Consider the following 19,618-nt stretch of genomic DNA (forward strand, 5'->3'; position numbering starts at 1 on the left):
GCAAGCGGCAACCTGAAAACAGGAGGAGCTGAGGCCGGCCTTGACGCACAGCATGCTGGGAAGAGGGCCCGAATCGGCCCTCGCCCAGGATGAGCAGGTGAGACTGCGGGTTCCAGGGTGGGTGGGGGAAGCGGGGAGAGGGAATAGACTGGTCGGGGACCGAGGAAAGATTGACGGAACCGCCGCGCGGAGCATGGCGGGAAGAGAGGCGGGAGGCCGCGCGGAGCATCCCGGGAACAAGGGCCGGGCTGGCCCCGGCGCACGGCATTGTGGGAGGCGGGAGCCGCTCCGGGTTGGGTAGGTGAGTTGGGGGGGGCGGGAGGGGCGCGGGGCTGGGGGGGCGCCGAGGCCGAGCCGAGGGGGGGGGCGGCGAGCTCGGGGGAAGGGGGCCGGCGCCGGAAGGGGCCGCGCGAGGGAGAGAGGGAGGAGAAGGTGCAGCCGGACGGGGGTGGCGGGGGCACGCTCTGGAGTGCCGAACCCCATCTGACGGGCGCCCCGGGACCGCGCCTAGAGCGGAGACGCACCGGGAGGATGCGAGCTCCGACCGGGAGGAGGGGGCCGCGACTCGACCCGGCCCCGGGGAGGTGCGTCCTAGGAGGAAGTGCCCCCCCAGACGAGTATTGGGGACACTTCCGAGTTGGATTTCCCACAAGTGGGCCCCCCACACCTGCAGGCGAACGACCCGCGCCCCGACGCGGGAAGCACCCCTGGAGATGAGCGCTTCTCCGGAAGCGGGCGCCAGCGATGATTCTGGAGAACCCCAAGGGTCGCAGATGTGGGAGGAGCCGCCGCTTCCTGGAGAGGAGGAGCCACAGGTGCGCCCTGCATTCCGGCCTGGAGTTGAGGGGTTCCAGCTTGGTTGCGGGGTACGGCCGCAGATGGCTGACAGCCACGCCTAGGCACATGGAAGGTGGAATTCCAGACGAACCTGGGCCCTGGAAGTTTTCGGAGGTGGGGACGGGAGGGGGGGGAAGGGGGGCGCAAGTCTTCACTACAAGTTATGAGGCACCACAGCTGAGTTTCAGGGTTATCTGGGGGCAAAGAAACTTCACCTGTACTTAGGGGTCTCTTCAAGAGAGATGTAGCCAAGAAATGGAATTAAATTCCAACTTTAAAAAAGGGAAAAGTGAGGGTCTGAAAGAACAAAGATTGGGTGGAACAGCCAGGGGCTGCTGGTTCACTCCTATAATCCTATCTACTTTGGAGACTGAGTTCTGAGGATCTCAGTTTGAAGCCAATCAAGGCAGGAAAGCCTGTGAGACCCTAATCTCCAACTGAAACTACCAAAAAAGTGGGAAGTGAAGCTGTGGCTCAAGTGATAGATCTATAGCCTTGAGCAAAGTTAGCTCAAGGGCAGCACCCACACCCTGAGTTCAAGGCCCAGAACTGGCACAAAAGCCAGATGGGGCGAGATTCTGGGTGGGCCTCCAGTGCCACCTGTATAGAGGCACTGGCACCCATCGGGCAGGCTGAGAACAAGGAATCCAAATACTAAGACCCAGGTGAGGAAGGATCTGACATCCAGCTCTTCTCCACCTTCCCACTCAGGACTCCAGGTTGGAGTTGTCGGAGCCCCCACAAGGCACAGTGGTGGGTAAAGAAGAGCAAGAGCTGCTGGACAAAGCCTTCTTCTCCTGGGCAGAGTTCAGCTGCTTCTTCGACCAGTGGTGCCAGCAGCGGCTGGTGGTCTTTTCTGTGAAGAGTTCCACACATGTGGCACGCAGCCCCTGGGCCAGCACACCCCCACTCTACCGGCTCATCCACGTGCTCAAGTACAGCTACGTGCTGCTGGTGTGCAAAGATGCGCGTTCGCCTGACCAGTCCTCAGCGTGGTGCGTGACCCTGGGACTATGCCCTGATGTGGGAAGAAAAAAAAGGGCGGGGGAGGGCAGTGAGCCCCACCTACCCACTTGTAGGGGACAGAGAGGCTGCTTGAGAATGATCACTACAATGAGGTTGGGTGTCTAGAAGGGGGACCCTTACTGAGAAAGGGAGATGAGAGAGGAGTCTGGAAGGCAGAGGGAGAGGAGCTCACACTGCCAGACAATAAGATTGGACAGAAGCCCTGAGGGAGACAGAACTAGTGAAACAGAACCAAGGCCAAAAAGAAAACCCATAAACACTATCCCTCATAGATAATACTTGTAGCCAGGGTAAATAGGAACCCCTGTCCCTGATAGCCTTCTAGAGAAGAGGGTAGAGCAAAAGCCCATCTCACCATTAACCAAAGCAAAAAGGGCTGGAGGTGGGGCTCACCCTAGTAGAGCCCTTCCCCTAAGCAACTCCTCAATTTAAACCCCAGTACCACCCAAAGCAAAAAAAAATTTTTTTAAGGCTTAATCTTTTTTCGGTGAAACTATAAGACCACCATTAGACCACTTCTACAGCTATCAGGGAGGAGAAGGGGGAGAATGCGAGAGAGACAAGGTTCACTCCTCAGGCAGTATTGCCTCTGAACAGGGAAGGACATCCGTGCCTGCCCATGTGCGCCCCATCAGATAAGGTTTGGAGCTCCCATTCATTCCCCAGGCTCTACCTGTCTGCTTCCTCGTGTTGGGTGCTACCCCTTCCCCATCCCTCCTTGCTGACTCTTGTAGGAATTTGAGGCTGCTGATTGTAGTCCTTAGCCAAGGTGGGCTACATGAATACAGCTTAGGCAGTGGTCTTTGCCTCAGTTTCCACACTGTCACAGAGCCGTTGGGAGGATGGATGTGCTCCTGGAGCTCTGAATAGCTGAATCCAGAACTAAGTGGTAATTGTTGTAGGAACTTGGAGCACAGAACCCGTGCTGGTTGGTGCTCAGCCTTTGGACTAGTCAGTTGTATGGAGCAGGCAACCCCCCCCCTTCTGGGCCTCAGTTTCCTCATTTTTAGCGGGGGGACATAAAAGCATCTCAGGGTTTTCTGTCGCTTTGTTTTGCACCAGTATTGGGGCTTGAACTCAGGGCCTTGAGGGCTCATTTATTTTTCCCACTCAAGGCTGGTGAGCTACAGCTCCACTTCCAGCTTTTTGCTGGTTCATTGGAAAGAAGAGTTTCATGGGCTTTCCTGCCTGAGCTGGCTTCCAGCCTCGGGTCCTCAGATCACAGCCTCCTGAATAGCTGGGTTACAGGCGTGTGCTGTCCTATCCTGTCCTGCTTTATCCGGAATGAGCTCTTGTAACTCAGTCTTCCCAGCTGCTCCAACTTCGGCTTCTCCAGTGTCACAGGCCACACATAGGCTGAGATCTCAGGCTGGAGAATTAGGGTAAAAGAAGGCAGAGGATGAGGCCATAATGGTGTTGAAGCCTGGACCCTGTGGTGCTGTGTCTAGGGGGTGTTGCTGAGCAGAGTGGGTGCTGGGATAGGAAAGTCCTTTGGGGTGAGATGAGTTTTGGGGTCCAGGAACATAGGTAAAGGTGTCGCCCTCATTCTTCCCCTTTCTAGGTGGCACGGTACCACCTCTAGCACCTGTCCCTTCCCCCTCCCTTTACCTGCTGAGACTGCCCCACCTTCCCCAGAACTTTTACAGTGGAAGTAGCGCTAGCGCTTTTAGAAGAAAATTAACTTTGGATTTTTTTTGTAGTAAGTTGTGAACTCAGCGCTTACACTTCACACTTGCTAAGAAGGGAGCCTGCCCATGGCCTGTTTTTTTGGCATCTAATCATCTGGGTCTCCACTTCCTGTGCTAGCTAGGATTATAGGTAGGAGCCACTAGACTCGGCTCTGTTCACTTTGACAGGTGGCTGTGGTAGGTACAGAATTTTCTCAGCCATGCAAGTTTTACGTATCCATTCTTACCACAGCCCTCAAAAGAAGGGCTGATGATTACGATATGGGGAAACTGAGGCAGCTATTTTTCCCAGCTGGCATAACGTACAGAGCCCCTGGTCTCATATGCGGGGTTATGGGGTGATGGAGCTCATTCTTTCCTGCAGGCCCTCCCAGCCCAGCTGCCCGGCCTTTATCATCGTCAAGCTGAGCCCGCTGCGGGACCGCCTGGTGGTGTCGGAATGTCAGCTCACGCATTCCCACCCCCCCTGCCCACACGAGTTTGCCTGCCACTTCCGCCCCGGGCACCTGCTAGGCAACGCCTGCCTGCCCGTGCGAGTCACCAACCAGATCTCCAAGCAGTTCGTGGCCCCAGCCGATGTGCGCCGCCTGCTGTCCCACTGCAAGGGTCCTGACCACGGGGTCCTGGATGCCTTGCACGTGCTCGAGGGGCTCTTCCGCACCGACCCTGAGGCCAAGGTAGGGGAGGAGGGAGCCAGGTGGTCCCTGGCTCACATTCATTCCTCCACCCATCTATCACTTCATCATTCAGTCAACATGGACCTATTGGGCCATAGCCTCATGGGCCCTCCCTTGGTCCTGTCCAGTGCAGCTGCCCCCACAGGCTTTTTGTCCTTTGGGAATACTTTGTCTCTTGCACGGGTGGCCTGGAAATGAGCACCAGGAAGTGAATTCCTTTCAAGGAACTGCAATTTACCCCTAGACAATTCCCCTGGACCTATCATCCCAGCTACTCAGGAGGCTGAAATCTGAGGATCACAGTTCGAAGCCAGCCCAGGCAGGAAAGTCCAGGAGACTCTTATCTCCAGTGAGTCACCAGAAAACCAAAAGTGGCACTGTGGCTCCAGTATAGAGCACCAGCCTTGAGTGAAAAAGCTAAGTGACAGCATCCAAACCCTGTGTTCAGGACAAGCACCTGTTATATGGCAGTTGGCTCCCTTAGAGATACCTGCTGGAACCACCTTTTAAGTTTTGGTTTGGTTTTTTGTTTTGATAGTGGTGGTGGAATCCAAAGCCTCCGTACATTTGTTAGGCAAGCAGTACCACATAATACACTCTCCCAGCCTTTTCTGTTTGTATTGGGGTTTTTTGTTTTGTTTTGTTTTTAAATAGAATCAAGCTAATTTTACCCAGGTCTTCACCAGTGTGAATAGCTTGGGTTACAGGAGTATGCTACCATACCCAGTTCCACCTTGCAGTGCTATTGGGAGAAGCCACACCCAGATAAGATAAGCTGGCCTCTTAAGTTATAGGCTGCATAAAGATGGAAGGTAACATCTAATTTTTTTCTCCAAAGTGACCTACACAAATAGAAAATGCCCAAATGACAAATGTATGAATGCGCACAAGGCCACACACCATCACCACCCCACCTCAGCACCAGGATGCCATGATCTGCGATCCATGGAGGGAGGAGTGTATGATCCAGAGGAGCAGATAGAAGGCTGCCATTTAATGTTGGTATTGTGTTTAGGGTGCTGTTTTGAGTGGTCCGGGAAGGAACATGTGAGGAGCTAGTGGTGAAGCAGAGAGGACAAGCTGGAGGAAAGGGAACCCCATTCTGCTGTCGGGATGGGGAGAGTTTCAGGTGCAGTGAGCAGCCAGTGAGAAGGTGTGGAGGTTGGAGCAGGCTGGTTGTGTTAGCATGTCGCTCTGCTGTTTTACTCCAAGAAGAGAGGGGAGGAAAAGGAGAGGGAGGCTGGCTAGCAGGCAGGATGGTTTTATTTCTCCACCTGGAAGTACCTGGATTCTTCATGCATGGCAGTGTTCCCAACTCAATTCATTTTTGTGTTAGGGTCTTTTTGCTCTGGCTAGCCTGGACCATAATCCTCCTATTTACAATTCTTGTGTAGCCCTGGATGACAGATGCCACCACACCTGGCTTTTTTATGTCCAAATAGGATCTCTTGACCTCCCCCCCACACCACCACCCCAAATCTATTCTCCTGATCGCTACCTCCACCTAGGATTACAAGTGTGACAGCTAGGATTACAGGTGTGAGCCACAGAGGTCCAATATCCTAGATGCATTTTTAACTTAAAGCGAGTTGCGAAACACTGTATATCCTATGCTGTATTACATATAAAATAAGAAAATAGGAATTATAAATGTCAAGGCCAGCAGGTGCCACATATACTAAGAAAGAGACTAAGGCTTTTAATACAGCTTAGTCATATTTGAATTTTGAACCATGTGAACTTTCCCATATTTAAATGGTGAATTTTTATTTATTAGTAATGAAGACTACCAATGTGCTACACCCATTTATTTCTCTCACCGGTACTAGGATTTGAACTCTGGACCTTACACTTCCTTCATTTGCTTGCTTGGCCTGTGGTCTACCACTTGAGCCATGCCTCCAGCTCTGCTTTTTTGCTGGTTCTTTTAGAGATCAAATCCCCTGGCCTTCTCTGCCTAGGCTGATTTCAAATCATGATCCTCCGGATCTTAGTCTCCTAAGTAGCTAGTATTACAGGCATAAAGCTACCACGCCCTTCATAGTTTACATTCTACATAGAAAAATGAACTACCATATAGGACAGACCAGAACTCAACTGAAGATGGGTCAGTTCAATTAAACTCTTAGTAGAAAGTGATGCAGTGGTGAGTGCTTGGTGATATTGTTAACTCATTCAGCGATAAATTTACCAGATTTTTGTTTTCATGACCTATATTGAGTTTCAATATACTTTGGAGTACTGAATATATGATTTCTGGGCTAGGAAGACAAAATCTTTCCTCTCTGGATTCTACCAGACTTTTTAATAGGTGTTTTGTTTTGCTTTTTTTTTTTTTTTGCAAGCTCAGCATGGTGCAGTGCTTTTAAGATGGAGTTACAGGATTTGGTTGGATTATGACAAAAGGCTTTGTGGGGAGATTTATGATTAAATCGGATTCCAATTCTGTTTCCACTACTGTGAGTCAGCTCTCACAGGGTCTGGCTTTGGGAGTCTCAGCCTCTGGCTGCTTAGTACCTTTGTGAGGAGACAGATCTTTGTGTGAGTGTGCGTTTGAGTATGTATATGAGTCAGCCCTGGGGCTTGAACTTGGGGCCTTCACTGTTGCTTAGCTTTTCTGCAGGGCTGGATCCCTAATGACCTCTGGGTAATTTTTCTTATTACTGTGGGACAAATTGCCATAGATTAAGCAGCGCGGGTTCATGTGTGTGTGCCTGCATACATGCTTGGGCACAAGCCCCCAGGGCTTGAATTGAGGGCCTGGGCATTGTCCCTGGGCTTTTGTGGTAAAGGCTAGTGTTCTACCTCTTGAACCACAGCAAACGTCATTGGAGATAAGGATCTGACAGACTTTCCGGCCTGGGCTGTCTTTGAAGCTATATCTTCAGATCTCAGTGTCTTGAGTAGCTAGGAGTTCAGATGTGAGCCACTGGTGCCCACACTGCCCCCTGCCGGTCATAGGGGAAAGTGCAGGCTCATTTTTGCAAGGGTGAGCACCGCCTGACCCTTGCCTGACCTTGTCTGACTGCTCAAGGCCAGGGATGAGCGCACCCGGACCTTTGGTTGCCCCTTGACCTCTGACCATCTAGGGATGTGCACCCCCCACGTCCCTAATTTCTGTTTGACCTCTGCCCATCCAGGGATGGTTTGGGCAGGCACCCTCTACCCCCTTCAGGTCCTGATCACCAAGGAAGGGATCAGTCAGGTAGACCCATCCCTGACCCTGTTTCAAAACTCTCCCTGACCTCGGGTGTCCCTTGACCTCTGTGTGACCTTCGCCCCGCCCACAGGTGAAGCTGGTGTTCGTAGAGGACCAGGCGGCCGTGGAGACCGTGTTTTTCCTGACGTCGCGCACGCGTGCGCTGCTGCGCCGCTTCCCACGCCTGCTGCTGGTGGACCGGCTGCCGGGGCTGCAGGGAGCGCTGGACCTGGTGTCAGTGCTGTGCGTGGACAGCGCGGGGCGCGCGCGGCAGGCGGCCTGCTGTGTGGCCCGGCCCGGCACGCCCAGCCTGCTGCGCTTCGCGCTGGCGTCGCTGCTGCAGAGCGCGCCCGACATCAAGGGCCGCGTGCGCTGCCTGATCGCGGGGCCTGAGGTGGCCGGGCAGCTGCGCGCCGTGCGCCAGCTCCTGCCCTGCGCCCGCGTGCAGATCTGCCGCGCACAGGGCCTGGAGACGCTCTTCAGCAAGGCGCAGGAGCTGGGCGGTGCCAGCCGCGAGGACCCGGGGCTCTGGCCGCTGCTCTGCCGCCTGGCGGGGGCATCGTCCTACGCCGCCTACAGCGAGGCACTGGCCGAGCTGCGCGCGCAGGCGCCGCCCGCCTTCGTGCGCTACTTCGAGCACAACTGGGCGCCACGGCACGACCTGTGGGTGCACTTCCGCGCCTACGAGGCGGCGCGCGACCTCGACTCGTTCGCGCTGGTGCACGGCCACCGCCGCCGCCTGCTGCGCCGCCTCAGCCCCCCGCACGGCGTGGCCCAGTGCTTGCGCGACCTGGTGGCCATGCAGTGGGCCGACGCGGCCCGCGAGGCGGCCGATGACGCCGCGCCCGAGGCGGCCGAGCCACCCGGGCCGCCGGGCCCCGAGTCCGGCCCCAGCCGCCGGCCGCGCGGGGACGCTGACAAGGGGAAGGGGCCGCTGGCCAGAGACTGGAAGGGGGCGCGACTGGAGAACCAGGTGAGGGGCGCCCGCAGGGAGGGGGGGCCCGAGGTGAGGGACTGGCGGGGGCCCCGGCCGGAGCCCCGTGCGGGACCCGAGCTCAAAGCCGCCCTGGGCGAACGGGGCAGCCGGGAAGGGAGTCCGGGGAGTGGCGTCCACGTGAAGGAGGAGCCCGGGGAGCCGAGGCCCGGGGGCGTGGAGGGCCGGAAGCGGCCAGGGCTCCGGAGCGCAGAGGAGCCCGGAGGGAGGCCGGCCGGGGGGAGGCCGGGGCCAAAGAGGAGGCGAGGCCTGGAGGACATCGTCGTGGTGCGGTTGGGAGACACGAAGGCAAGCGACATGGCGAACGGAGACGGCGGGCCGGTGGGGTGCGGGGACCCGGCAGGGGCCGAGCCGGCCGAGGAGGACGGCGGCGGTGTGGACGCGGACCCCGGGCCCGCGGGGCACGAGCATCAGGTCGGCAGCGGCGGCAGTGGCGAGGCCGGCCAGGAACCAAAGAGGCCCGGCGAGCCCCTGGAAGAGGAGGCCACGGACTGGGAGCCGCTGGCCCGGTTCCGAGCCGCCTGCGGGCCCGAGCTGGCCGACCTGGTGGCTGAGGAGCTGGCGTTCGCCCGGCAGCACGGCGCGCAGAGCTTCCACTGGACCGGCGCCGGCTTCGCCCTCAAGGACGGCAGCTCCGACTTCGTGCTGGACCGCGCGCTGACGCACTGCAGCTGCACCATCTATGCCGCTCGCCGCCTGCCCTGCCGCCACCTCTTCGCCGCCCGCCTGCTCACCGGCGCACCCTTGTTCCACGCCGACCTGCTCAGGGATTGCTGGGGGAAGGCCCCGGCGCTCTGACCCCCCCACCACCTCTCGGCCCCGCGCCGCGGAGGGAGGGTGTCCGTCCATCCCAAAGAAAACGGCCGGACCCCAGTTCTCAGCCAGCCACCTCCTCCGGATCCAAGGCCACAAGAGCAGACGGTGGTCAGTGACCTCTCCCTCCCCCCAGAGCACATGGTCTCCACGATCCCCAGCCGAGGGAAGTGCGATGGTCCGGATGCCTCCAAGGACTTCCTGGGGCCAAAGAGAAAGGGTCGACGTGGTGCTGGAGGAAGGCAGGCAGGAAAGGGGCAGAGCCGGGATGGGGGGCACTGGGCTGTGCAGCGTGGCGGGGTGAACAGGCTGTCTAGCCAGAAGAGGGAGAAGGACAAGTACTGGAGATGAAAGGGGTGGAGAGCAATGGCAACAGGAATCAGGAGCTGACACTTGAGGGGAAATGCAGAGGGGAAAATTTTGAAAAGGAGACGGACTGGGGAGGAATGAGCAGTGATTTGAGATTTTGCCTCCTTTTTCTCCCCCCGGCGGAGGGAGAGGACACTGGCGGTTTGTTTGAAGCAGAGACTTCTGGGGAAGGGAATTCTTTGAACTACTGTGCTTCGCGATTGGAATAAATCAGTATTATTTTGGTCTCTGTGCTGAGTTCATAGCTTCTAGGGGAGGGTGGAAGAACCACAGGCCAAGGAAAAGAGAGACAGCTCAGATTCCCTCCTTCCCGTCAGCCAGGATTCCTGGGGCCAGGTGAGTGGAGGGAGGTGCCACACCGTCCCTGCCTGGGCCAGTGCCCAACGTGGCAACTTCACAGCTCGTGCCCTTGACCCTTGTCCTGACCTATGAAATCTGCCAAGGTTGCAAAGGGCTTCGCATGGAAACCACCTGGGCCAGTGCAGATGTGAGGACCACATGGCAATCTGGTCCTTGCTTGGCTGGCCCCTCGCCCCCATGAGATTTCTGGAGTAAACCATCTCCACGGCTCCCATGGAGCTTCCTGCAGTTATACCTGACAAAGGGGACTTCAGTCTGTAGCAACTTAGAGAATCCATGGGGAGTCTCACGTACATTAAAGGCCTCTTGTCCAGGTAGAGTAGCATTCAGAGGATACGTGTAGGGATCCGAATTTCTAGAAAGTTCTCTGATAGAGTAGCATTGATTGTGGGGCACACTGAATAGCAGTGAAAAGGTTTCAAGGTAAAAGACGAGGCTGTCAAGTGTGAGGAGTCATTTGAGGAGTCAAAGACCAGCTCCACTGACCTTGAAGATCCCATCGTGTGTGATGGCCTGGTTTTCCTCTTCATCTTTTACACTGGACATGGATGACTAAGGCAGACCAAATGCTCTTTGGTCCCACCCACCAAAGCTGTCAATCAAAATCTTAAGAGGACATCAGTGGAGACATATTGTTTTCATAAACAGCTTGATAGAATGGCAAGTCCTTTCTACAAATAATTAAATAGAAATATAATATTTTAAAGTTTGGGGTTTTTCTCAACAGGAGGACCAAGGAGGCCCCAGCTAACAACTACAATCTAGATTAAAGGTGGTCATCATAAGCTTATATATAAGCCTTAGCATCTGTTAGCAAACCAGCATATTGGCAAAATGAAGAAGGAAAGCCATATGGCTCTCACTAGGCAGGGAAAACAGGGATATTAACCTTAGAAGTACATATTTTTGCATATTAAAAGTTAAAAAAATCTATTATGTAGGATTAGTTTTTTTGTTTGTTTGTTTTATTTAGATTGCAGACATACCCATATTTTCTGTGTATGCCAGACCTTGGACTTGAACTCAAGGCTTGGGGACTGTCCGAGTTTTTTCACTCCAGACTGGCTTTGTGGTGGTTAATTGGAGATAATAATCTCAGGGACTATGATCCTCAGATCCCCACCTCCTGGGCATTCCAGGCATGCAGGAGTACAACTTTATAGCCATTTAAATCTGCCAGAGATTTAGAAATGAGAAAACATTCTAATATACCCTATTCCTTAGAACTAAGACTGACCCCCGTGCTGTGGGGTCCTTGAGCCCCTCACACTGTGCCCATTAGAACCTATTCTCTGGAAAGCCAGGAGATGGGGTCACAGGTAGCTCCAGGTCCCAGTGGGGAAGGCAGAGAGCTCAGGATGTATCCACAGCTGTGAGAACCAACTTTTAATAACCAGTCACATCCTGAAGTTTACTTTCTGATGAGTTTGACTTGGAAAAAACACATCTTAAAACGGTAATTCTGTTCCTCTAATTAATCAACTTAATACACTCTCCAAGAGCTTCCTTTGGCACCTGGGAAAAGCAGTTTACAGCTCCTGTGGGGGCATCAGAGTGATGCCCAGTAAACAAGGCCAGCCAGGCAGCAGGAGACATAATGTCTCCTGGGAGAGGCCCTATCATGAGGAGCCTGCTACACAGTCCTAGCTGAGCAAATGCAGCTGGGCTGGACCCAACCTAGAGAGGAAGAAGTTGGAATACTTTTCATTATCCCTTTTCCACCAACTTTACAATATTTTTCTGCTAAACATGTGATTTGACATGGAGTTGCAAACATACTTTCATCCTGGTCCAGAAACCTAAATGTTTTGTAGACTGAGTTTATCGACAGTAACCCTGAAAAACCCTAAGAAATTTTATTTCAGGGGCTGGGAAGGTGGCTCAGTGGTAGAGTGCTTGCCTTGCATGCTTGAGGCCCTGGGTTCGATTCCTCAGCACCACATAAGCAAAAAAGAAAAAAGCTGGAAGTGGGGCTGTGGCTCAAGTGGTTAGAGCGCTAGTCTTGAGCTGAAGAGCTGAGGGACAGTGCCCAGGCCCAGAGTTCAGACCCCACGACCAGACCAAAAAAAAAAAAAAAGAAATTTGATATTACAGAGTGATCTACTGAAATCTTTTGTTATGTTTTTATTGGTCCTGGAGCTTGAATTAAGAGCATGAAAGCTGTTCATGCTTTTTGAGCACTTTTATGCCCATGGCTAATGCTCTACCATTTGAGCCACAGCTTTATTTCCAGACTTTTTATGGTTTATTAAAGATAAGAAGTCACAGACTTTCCTGCGATTCTCCCCCACCCCCTTCACCTCCCTTCTCTCTCTCTCTCTCTCTCTCTCTCTCTCTCTCTCTCTCTCTCTCTCTCTCTCTCTCTCTCTCTCTCTCTCTCTCTCCTCCCTCCCCCCCCTCCCTCCCTCCCTTGGTGTTGGTCATAGGGCTTGAACTCCAGGCCTGGGCCCTGTCCCACTTTTTCTCATTTTAGTTTTTAAATAGTTATTATAAAGATGATGTACAATGTGGCTAACTTTTTTTTTTATTGGTTGTGGCACTTGAACTCTGGGCCTGGGCGCTGTCCCTGAGCTCTTCAGCTCAAGGCGAGAGTACTCTACCACTTGAGCCACAGCACCACTTCTGGTTTTCTGGTGGTTTATTGGCGATAAACCACGACTTTCCTGCCCGGGCTGGCTTTGAACCGTGATCTTCAGATCTCAGCCTCCTGAGTAGCTAGGATTACAGGCATGAGCCACTGGCGCCCAGCAGGGCTAACATTCTTTAAGTCAAGTAATGAGTACATTTTTTTCTGGACAATGTTACCCCTTCTTTCACTCTCTCCCAGTTTTTCCATCCTGGTGCTACCCACAAGTTGCATAGCTCATTTTCTACAGAGTGTCAACCAAGTACCACTGCTCATTTATTCACCTTTGTTAACTCATTATTCACAATCAAACTCTCCAAATAGCAGTTGACAGCAGATGACTTTATTCATCCAACCTCAATGGAAATTTTTCATTACCTACAGATAAGATGCTCTGAACATTGTAGTGTGTTTTTTAAATCATTTTAACAATAACCTTACCATTTCTGCATAATGATGTCCATCACTTACCCATGCTGAATCTATCTCATGGTAGATTTCCTGGAACTATTGAAATACTCCTGTATTTTTCAATTGTCTAGTTCTAGGATAATTGCAGAGGGAAAATGTGTGATATGAAACCTAGATTGAATCAATCTGTTCCATTGCCTGTGTTTTATCATAGTGTAGGATTCGTTTGTACAATTATTTTGTGTAGGTTTTCTTTTTGTTATTTACTTCCGGAAATGTACTTGCATTCCATCATTTGGTCACACTATATTGATTTTATTTCATATCAAGGCCATGGCTGGGAAGGTTGCTCAGTGGTAGAGTGCTTGTCTTGCATGCATGAGGCCCTGGGTTCGATTCCTCAGCACCACATAAGCAGAAAAAGCTGGAAGTAGTGCTATGGCTCAAGTGGTAGAGCGCTAGCCTTGAGCTAAAGAGCTCAGGGACAGAGCCCAGGCCCACAGTTCAGGCCCCATGACTGACAAAAAAAAAAGATCAGGGCCATGCTCAAATAAAAACAAGGTTAATACAATGCTTTATCCAGTCATTAGGAAGTGCAGGAGGGTATTTCCACATCTGATAATTCTAGCTACTCAGCAAGTTGAGATCTAGGGAACACAGTTCAAGTCCACCTGCATAAAGATGGAAGAGGAGCTGTTACCCTTGAACAACAATTCAAAAAAAAAAAAAAAAAAAAAGCTCATGGATAGCACTTAGGCCCTGGGATCAAGCCCCAGGAGTTCTCCCTCCCTCCCTCCCTCTCTCTCTGTCTCTTACACACACACAATAAAATCTGAAGATCAAAGAAAATGCCTTGTAACATGCAAATTTGTGATTCACATAGGCCCTAGTTAAGGCACTAGGAACAAAGTATAAGGAAAAGTTTCCCTCCTGTAATCTCAGCCATTTCTGTCTTCTAAGATCCTCGGGAACCCTTGGGATCCCATTCCACAGGTGCTACCGCTGGGCCTGAAACAATTTCATCTTCTGCATATTCTTCCTGAAGCTCAATTTCAAATGAATTGATCATTTCATGCAATGATTTTTTCCTGAACTGACCAATTGCCTGATCTATATATCAGACATCACAAACACCATTAATGATGTTTGGGGGTGAATACATGTGGGGTATTTTCTTCATAGCCCATCTGTGCGTCACTGTCACAGAGAACTCCCTGCTCTAATCCTATGGAGTCCAGCGTTTTCTGGCTGATATGGGCTGCAAGGCGGTGTTGTACCTCTTCAGAGCCACCCAGGCGCTTTCCATCTGTACCACCTCACTCCTGAGTGCATTTCAGACCATCACCATCAGCTCCACCCATGCCCAGTGGCTTAAATCTAAGTTTTGAGTGTGTATTTTCCCCTCTTCTTCTTTTGGTATGTCCCAGTCATGAAGACTATGAAAGACAAAAGCAATTTTGGTGTTATTGATTCTAGGTTTTCCAATGCATATTGTCCTACTCAACAGATTGAAGAATTGTGGTATTACATGTGATTTGTTTGGATTTCTTTTTTCCTTGTCGTTTGTGGGGCTTGAACTCTGGGCCTGGGTGCTGTCCCTCAGCTCTTCAGCTCAAGGCTAGCGCTCTGCCACTTGAGCCACAGCACCACTTCCGATTTTCTGGTGGTTTATTGGAGAAAAGGGTCTCACGGACTTTCCTGCCTGTTCTGGCTTTGAACCTGGATCCTCAGATCTCAGCCTTCTGAGTGAGCCACCAGTACCTGGTTTACATGTGTATTTTAGGGTCTTGAGATCTTGTGTTTGTAATCCTCATGATTGCCACCAGGCTCTACATGGTGATGCTTCTCTACCAACAGCACATCCATAGTCTACCGGGCACATCCATAGGCCCAAATCTTGCCTCCCAGCTGGCACCTGAGAACAAGGTCACCCACACCATCCTGCTGCTGGTCAGCTGTTTGGCGTTTTTCTCTTGCTCCATCAACACCATGGACTTTTCTTTCTTTTACACAGTGGTGAAAATCCCAGTGTTGGAGGTGATAGTTTGTACTTTGTCATCATGCTACCCAACCATGTCCCCTTTTTCCTCATGAAGAATAATAACATTCTTTCCAAATAACCCTTTCCCTTTCTTTGATGAGAATGACCCCTGGTCAGGAAGCATCCACTGGTGTGGAAATAGAGGGACAAAGCGGGAACAAATGCAGCAGTGATCCTCACTAGACACTACGTTGTAAATGAACCATACAACTTGTAGGTAGGAAGGGGAAGTGGGACAGGATGGAAAAACTGGGATAGAGTTAAGGAAGAGGTGACTTTGTCCTAAAAGAAATGTACTTATTGGAAATGGTGTGTGGCTCAAGTGGTAGAGCGCTAGCCTTTAGCTGAGGGACAGCATTCAGGCCTAGAGTTCAAGCCCCATGACTGACAAAAAAAAAATGTGCTCATTACCTGTTAAGTAACTTTAGCCCCTCTGTACATCACTTTTTAATAACAATAAAAAGTAAAAATTCCAAAAAAGCACGTAGTGGCTATTGGACAGTGGACAATTTTGTTCAAGAGTAGGGAAGAGTCTACTAGTGTACATGGAAAAATAATTGAAGTGTTTAAATTCATATATGCTGTCATTTAAAAAAAATTTTTTATTGTAAAGATACTATACAGAGGGTTACAGATACATGAGCAAGGTAATGAGTACACTTCCTATTGAGCATTGTTACCCCCTCCATTGTTTTCCCCCTACCATCCCTTCCCTCCCTACCTTCCCCGAGGTTCTTTTTTTTTTTTTTTAATTGTGATTAAGTGATTACATAATTTCCCAAATTTCACAGTATTGTGGAATAATGATGCTCATTTAAAGTCACAAGTTCATTCTAACTTTCCTGGAGCAAATTGTCTATCACAGTCTATAACATATAATGGTGTACACATATACACCATACATGTGATCAGCATATGCTGTCATTTTTAAACAATGAGTTTTCCTTTCGTTTCTTTTTCTTTTTTGGTTGATTGTAGGCCTTGAACTCAGGGCCTGGCCCTGAGTCTTTTTGCTCAAGGACAGCACTGTCCCACTTTGAGCCGCAGCACCTCATCTGGCTTTCTGGTGGTTAATTGAAATTAATAGTCTCATGGACATTCTTGTCTGGGTGGGTTCGAACTATGATGCTCAGAGCTCAGCCTCCTGAGGAGCCAGATTATAGTTGTGAGCTACCACTGCCTAGTCTTCTTGTTATTGTTGTTTTACAACAACAAAATTCCTCTTGTTTCCATATTCTGGAATTTATTTTGATTTTTTTTCTTTCTTGGTTATGGAGCTTGAACTCAGGGCCTGGGTGCTGTCCCTGAGCATTTTCTGCTAAGGCTAGCACTCTATTACCTTAAGCCACAGCTCATCTTCTGGTTTGCTGGTGGTTAGTTGGAGATAAGAGTGTTAGGGACTTTTCTGACTGGGCTGGCTTTGAACTGTAATCCTCATATCTCAGTTTCCTGAGATTACATATGTGAGTCACCAGCACCCAGCTATGATGAATGTTATTTTATATGATCAGAAGTGAACAGACATTGAGCTTTTTGTTTCCTCTCCTAAAGGTATCCTTCTTTGTGTGTGGATGCATGGAGTCCTGCATAATTTATCAGGTCCCAGTGTATTATACATTTAGCTTCCAAATTTGAGAGAAAATATGAATCAGTTGTCTCTCTGAGCTTGGTTTACATCACTTAACATGATTTATTCTAGGTCCATTAAACATTGAAGATTTGAAGTCTTAGTGAATTTACTCTTCTGTGTGAGTTTGCATAAAAGCTTTAGCTACTTAAAATATAATTGCTGGGATAAAAAGAATGTATTTCTATCTAAATTGTTTAGTTGCCTAAAATATATTTTGCTAAGCATATATTTTTTATTTAACTTGCTCAGAATATATTTTCTGTATATTATAGTTTAGTTGCTTAAAATGTAATTGTTGGGATAAAAAGAACGTCTTTTCTGTAAACTGTGAAAATTAACCACTTGTTTGTGTTTTTTGTTTTTGCCTTTGTCCGTCGTGGGGCTTGAAGAGACACTGTCCCTCAGCTCTTCAGCTCAAGGCGAGTGCTCTATCACTTGAGCCACAGCAGCACTTCTGGTTTTCTGGTGGTTATTTAGAGATAAGAGTCTCATGGACTTTCCTGCCAGGGCTGGCTTTGAACTGTGATCCTCAGATCTCAGCCTCCCAGGTAGCTAGGATTATAGGCATGAGCCACTGGGGCCTAGTTTGTTTGTGTTTTTATAAAGATACCTGCTATACAGTCGTTTTCTCCCTTGCATTCTACTTCTATAAACAGTAATGTTTGTTATAAGGTATTTATCGTATGAATGACAGAGCAGGATACAACCAATGAGGAAACAGCATACAGCCAGTGAGGAAACAGGATACAGCTAATGAGGAAGTAGGACATAGCCAATGACAAAGCAGTATGCAGTGAATGACAGCAGGATTACAGAATGACAAAGGATACAGCCAATGACAAAGCAGGATAATGCCAATGACAAAAAGATATAGGCAATGACATATTTATTCTTAGGTCCTCCAAACTCCATGACTATACTCCATGATAAGCAGCTTAGCACGGAGACACAATAGAGAAGATCAGTGTTGTGGATTCATACAACAAATTGGACCTTCCAGGATAGTGTTGTGGAGAGACTAAGCCTCTGGATATACAGCTGTAACCATTGGACTTTCTGGAAAAGTGTCCTGAGGAACAGGGCCCTGTCTATATTAGAGGCCATTGTACATTGGTTAGTTCTTTCTTTCTGGACTCAAACTCAGTATCTGATGATTTCACTCATTGGCTGATGCACTGGAAACCTAGAATCCCACCACTGGACATTTGACTTGGCGTGAAGTCTATTTCTCCTGATATTTTTCCTATTCATAAACCTCTATTGTTGTTGGCTCCATTGTTGATTTTTTTTTCCCAGTCTTGGAGCTTTAACTCAGGGCCTGAGCACTGTCCCTGAGCTTCTTTGTCTTATGGCTAGTGCTCTACCCCTTGAGCCACAGCACCTCTTCTGACTTTTTCTATGTGGTACTGAGGAATTGAACCCAGGGCTTCCTGCATGCTAGGCAAGCACTCTACCACTAACTCACATTCCCAGCCCCGGATAAGTTTTAATCCTCATTATATTTATGGACTTTCATATTTACTGTTTGTGGGTATTGAACTAGTTTCATCCTTAGAGTGAAATCAACTTACTCATCATGTGGGATCTTTCTAATATATTATAGGTATTTCTCAAGACTTTTGGATGTGTGTTATATCAAATACATTTCTTTATTTTTCTATTTTTCCTGATACTGATAGTGTCTTTACCATGTTTTGATAGCAGGGAAATTCTACTTTCATAGGCTCAGCTCTTTTATTATTATTTCCTCTCTTTTATTATTATTGTATCAGGAGCCTTTCTGTAAGGTTTTTTTTTATTTGTTGTTGTTGATGTTCTTGTTTCTTTGTTTCTGTGCTGATCCTGGAGCTTCTACTCATAGCCTGGGTTAATCCCTGAGCTTCTTTTTGTTCAAGGATGGAGCTCTACCACTTGAACCCAGCTGCATTTCTGGCTCTTTTGCTGGTTAACTGGAGATCAGAATATCATGGACATTCCTGTTTGGATGGCTTTGAACTGTGATCCTCAGATCTGAACCTTGTAAGCAGGTGGCATTATAGATGTGAGCCACTAGTGTCCACCTTTGATACATTTTGAATACATAACAAAATCTACCAAAAATTGAACAAGGAGAAGATAAACAACTTGTACAGTTGTAATGTGCAAGGAGATTGAAATAGTAATAATCTCCCCAAAATGGAGGACAAAGGGTGAACAAAGGCAGCAATGAACAGGGAGAGTGTGGGAAAGGATGACACTGACCAGAAAGAAATGTACTCATTGCCTGATAGATGAAACAGAAACCCCTCTGAACATCACCTTTTTTTGCCTGTCCTGGGGCTTGAACTCAAGGTCTGAGCACTGTCCCTGAGTCTGTTTTGCTTACGGCTAGTACTCTACCATTTGAGCCACAGCACCACTTCTAGCTTTTTCTGTTTATGTGGTACTGAGGAATCAAACTCAGGGCTTCATGCATGCTAGGCAAGCACTTTACCACTAAACTATATTCCCAGTCCCTGTATCTCACCTTTGTAATAACAAATTTTAAAATATATTCTCATTAGAAATTAAAAAATACCAATGTCCCCAAAAAGAAAACCCAAGACCAGACATAGTGCTGAAGACTTGTAGGGCTTTAAAAAGGAACAAACACTAAGGCTCCTCAAACCTCATTAAATCAAAAGCAGAGGAACTCACAAATATTGTACCACAGATGGGGGAGATTGAAGACAGTAGTGACATTAATCAAGACTCATTGTATTCATATACTGCTTTGTGGAAAAGCAACTCCCTTGTACAACTACTCACACATAATTCAATTAAAATAAAATAAAGCAAGCACATATCAGTAATACAACACCTAAAGAGATGATCTGATATCAAACCTAACCTTGACTGCTCCCCACAAAAACATTTTAAAAAGAGAACAGAAGTAACACGATCATATCAACATATGTTCAAAAAAGCC

At 49.3% G+C, this 19,618-nt stretch overlaps 1 protein-coding gene across 5 annotated transcripts; it reads left to right on the forward strand.

Moving 5' to 3' along the window:
• The first annotated feature begins 9 nt into the window (after positions 1 to 9).
• On the forward strand, positions 10 to 9,832 carry LOC138814633 (uncharacterized protein ZSWIM9-like). 5 transcript variants are annotated; one of them, XM_070003743.1, is made up of 5 exons: positions 10 to 97; positions 674 to 815; positions 1,549 to 1,832; positions 3,916 to 4,228; positions 7,519 to 9,832. In XM_070003743.1, exons 1-5 carry the CDS (start codon positions 90 to 92, stop codon positions 9,217 to 9,219), a joined length of 2,448 nt encoding a protein of 815 aa, XP_069859844.1. In that variant the 5' UTR covers positions 10 to 89; the 3' UTR covers positions 9,220 to 9,832. The 5 variants fall into 5 exon arrangements, with proteins under 5 accessions (XP_069859844.1, XP_069859860.1, XP_069859852.1 ...); XM_070003759.1 differs by lacking the exon at positions 10 to 97 and adding an exon at positions 233 to 297; XM_070003751.1 differs by lacking the exon at positions 10 to 97 and adding an exon at positions 248 to 301.
• The last annotated feature ends 9,786 nt before the right edge of the window (positions 9,833 to 19,618 follow it).

This window comes from Dipodomys merriami, unplaced genomic scaffold (assembly GCF_024711535.1).
Source record: "Dipodomys merriami isolate MVZ:Mamm:240054 unplaced genomic scaffold, mDipMer1.0.p SCAF_106, whole genome shotgun sequence".
Lineage (NCBI taxonomy): Eukaryota > Metazoa > Chordata > Mammalia > Rodentia > Heteromyidae > Dipodomys > Dipodomys merriami.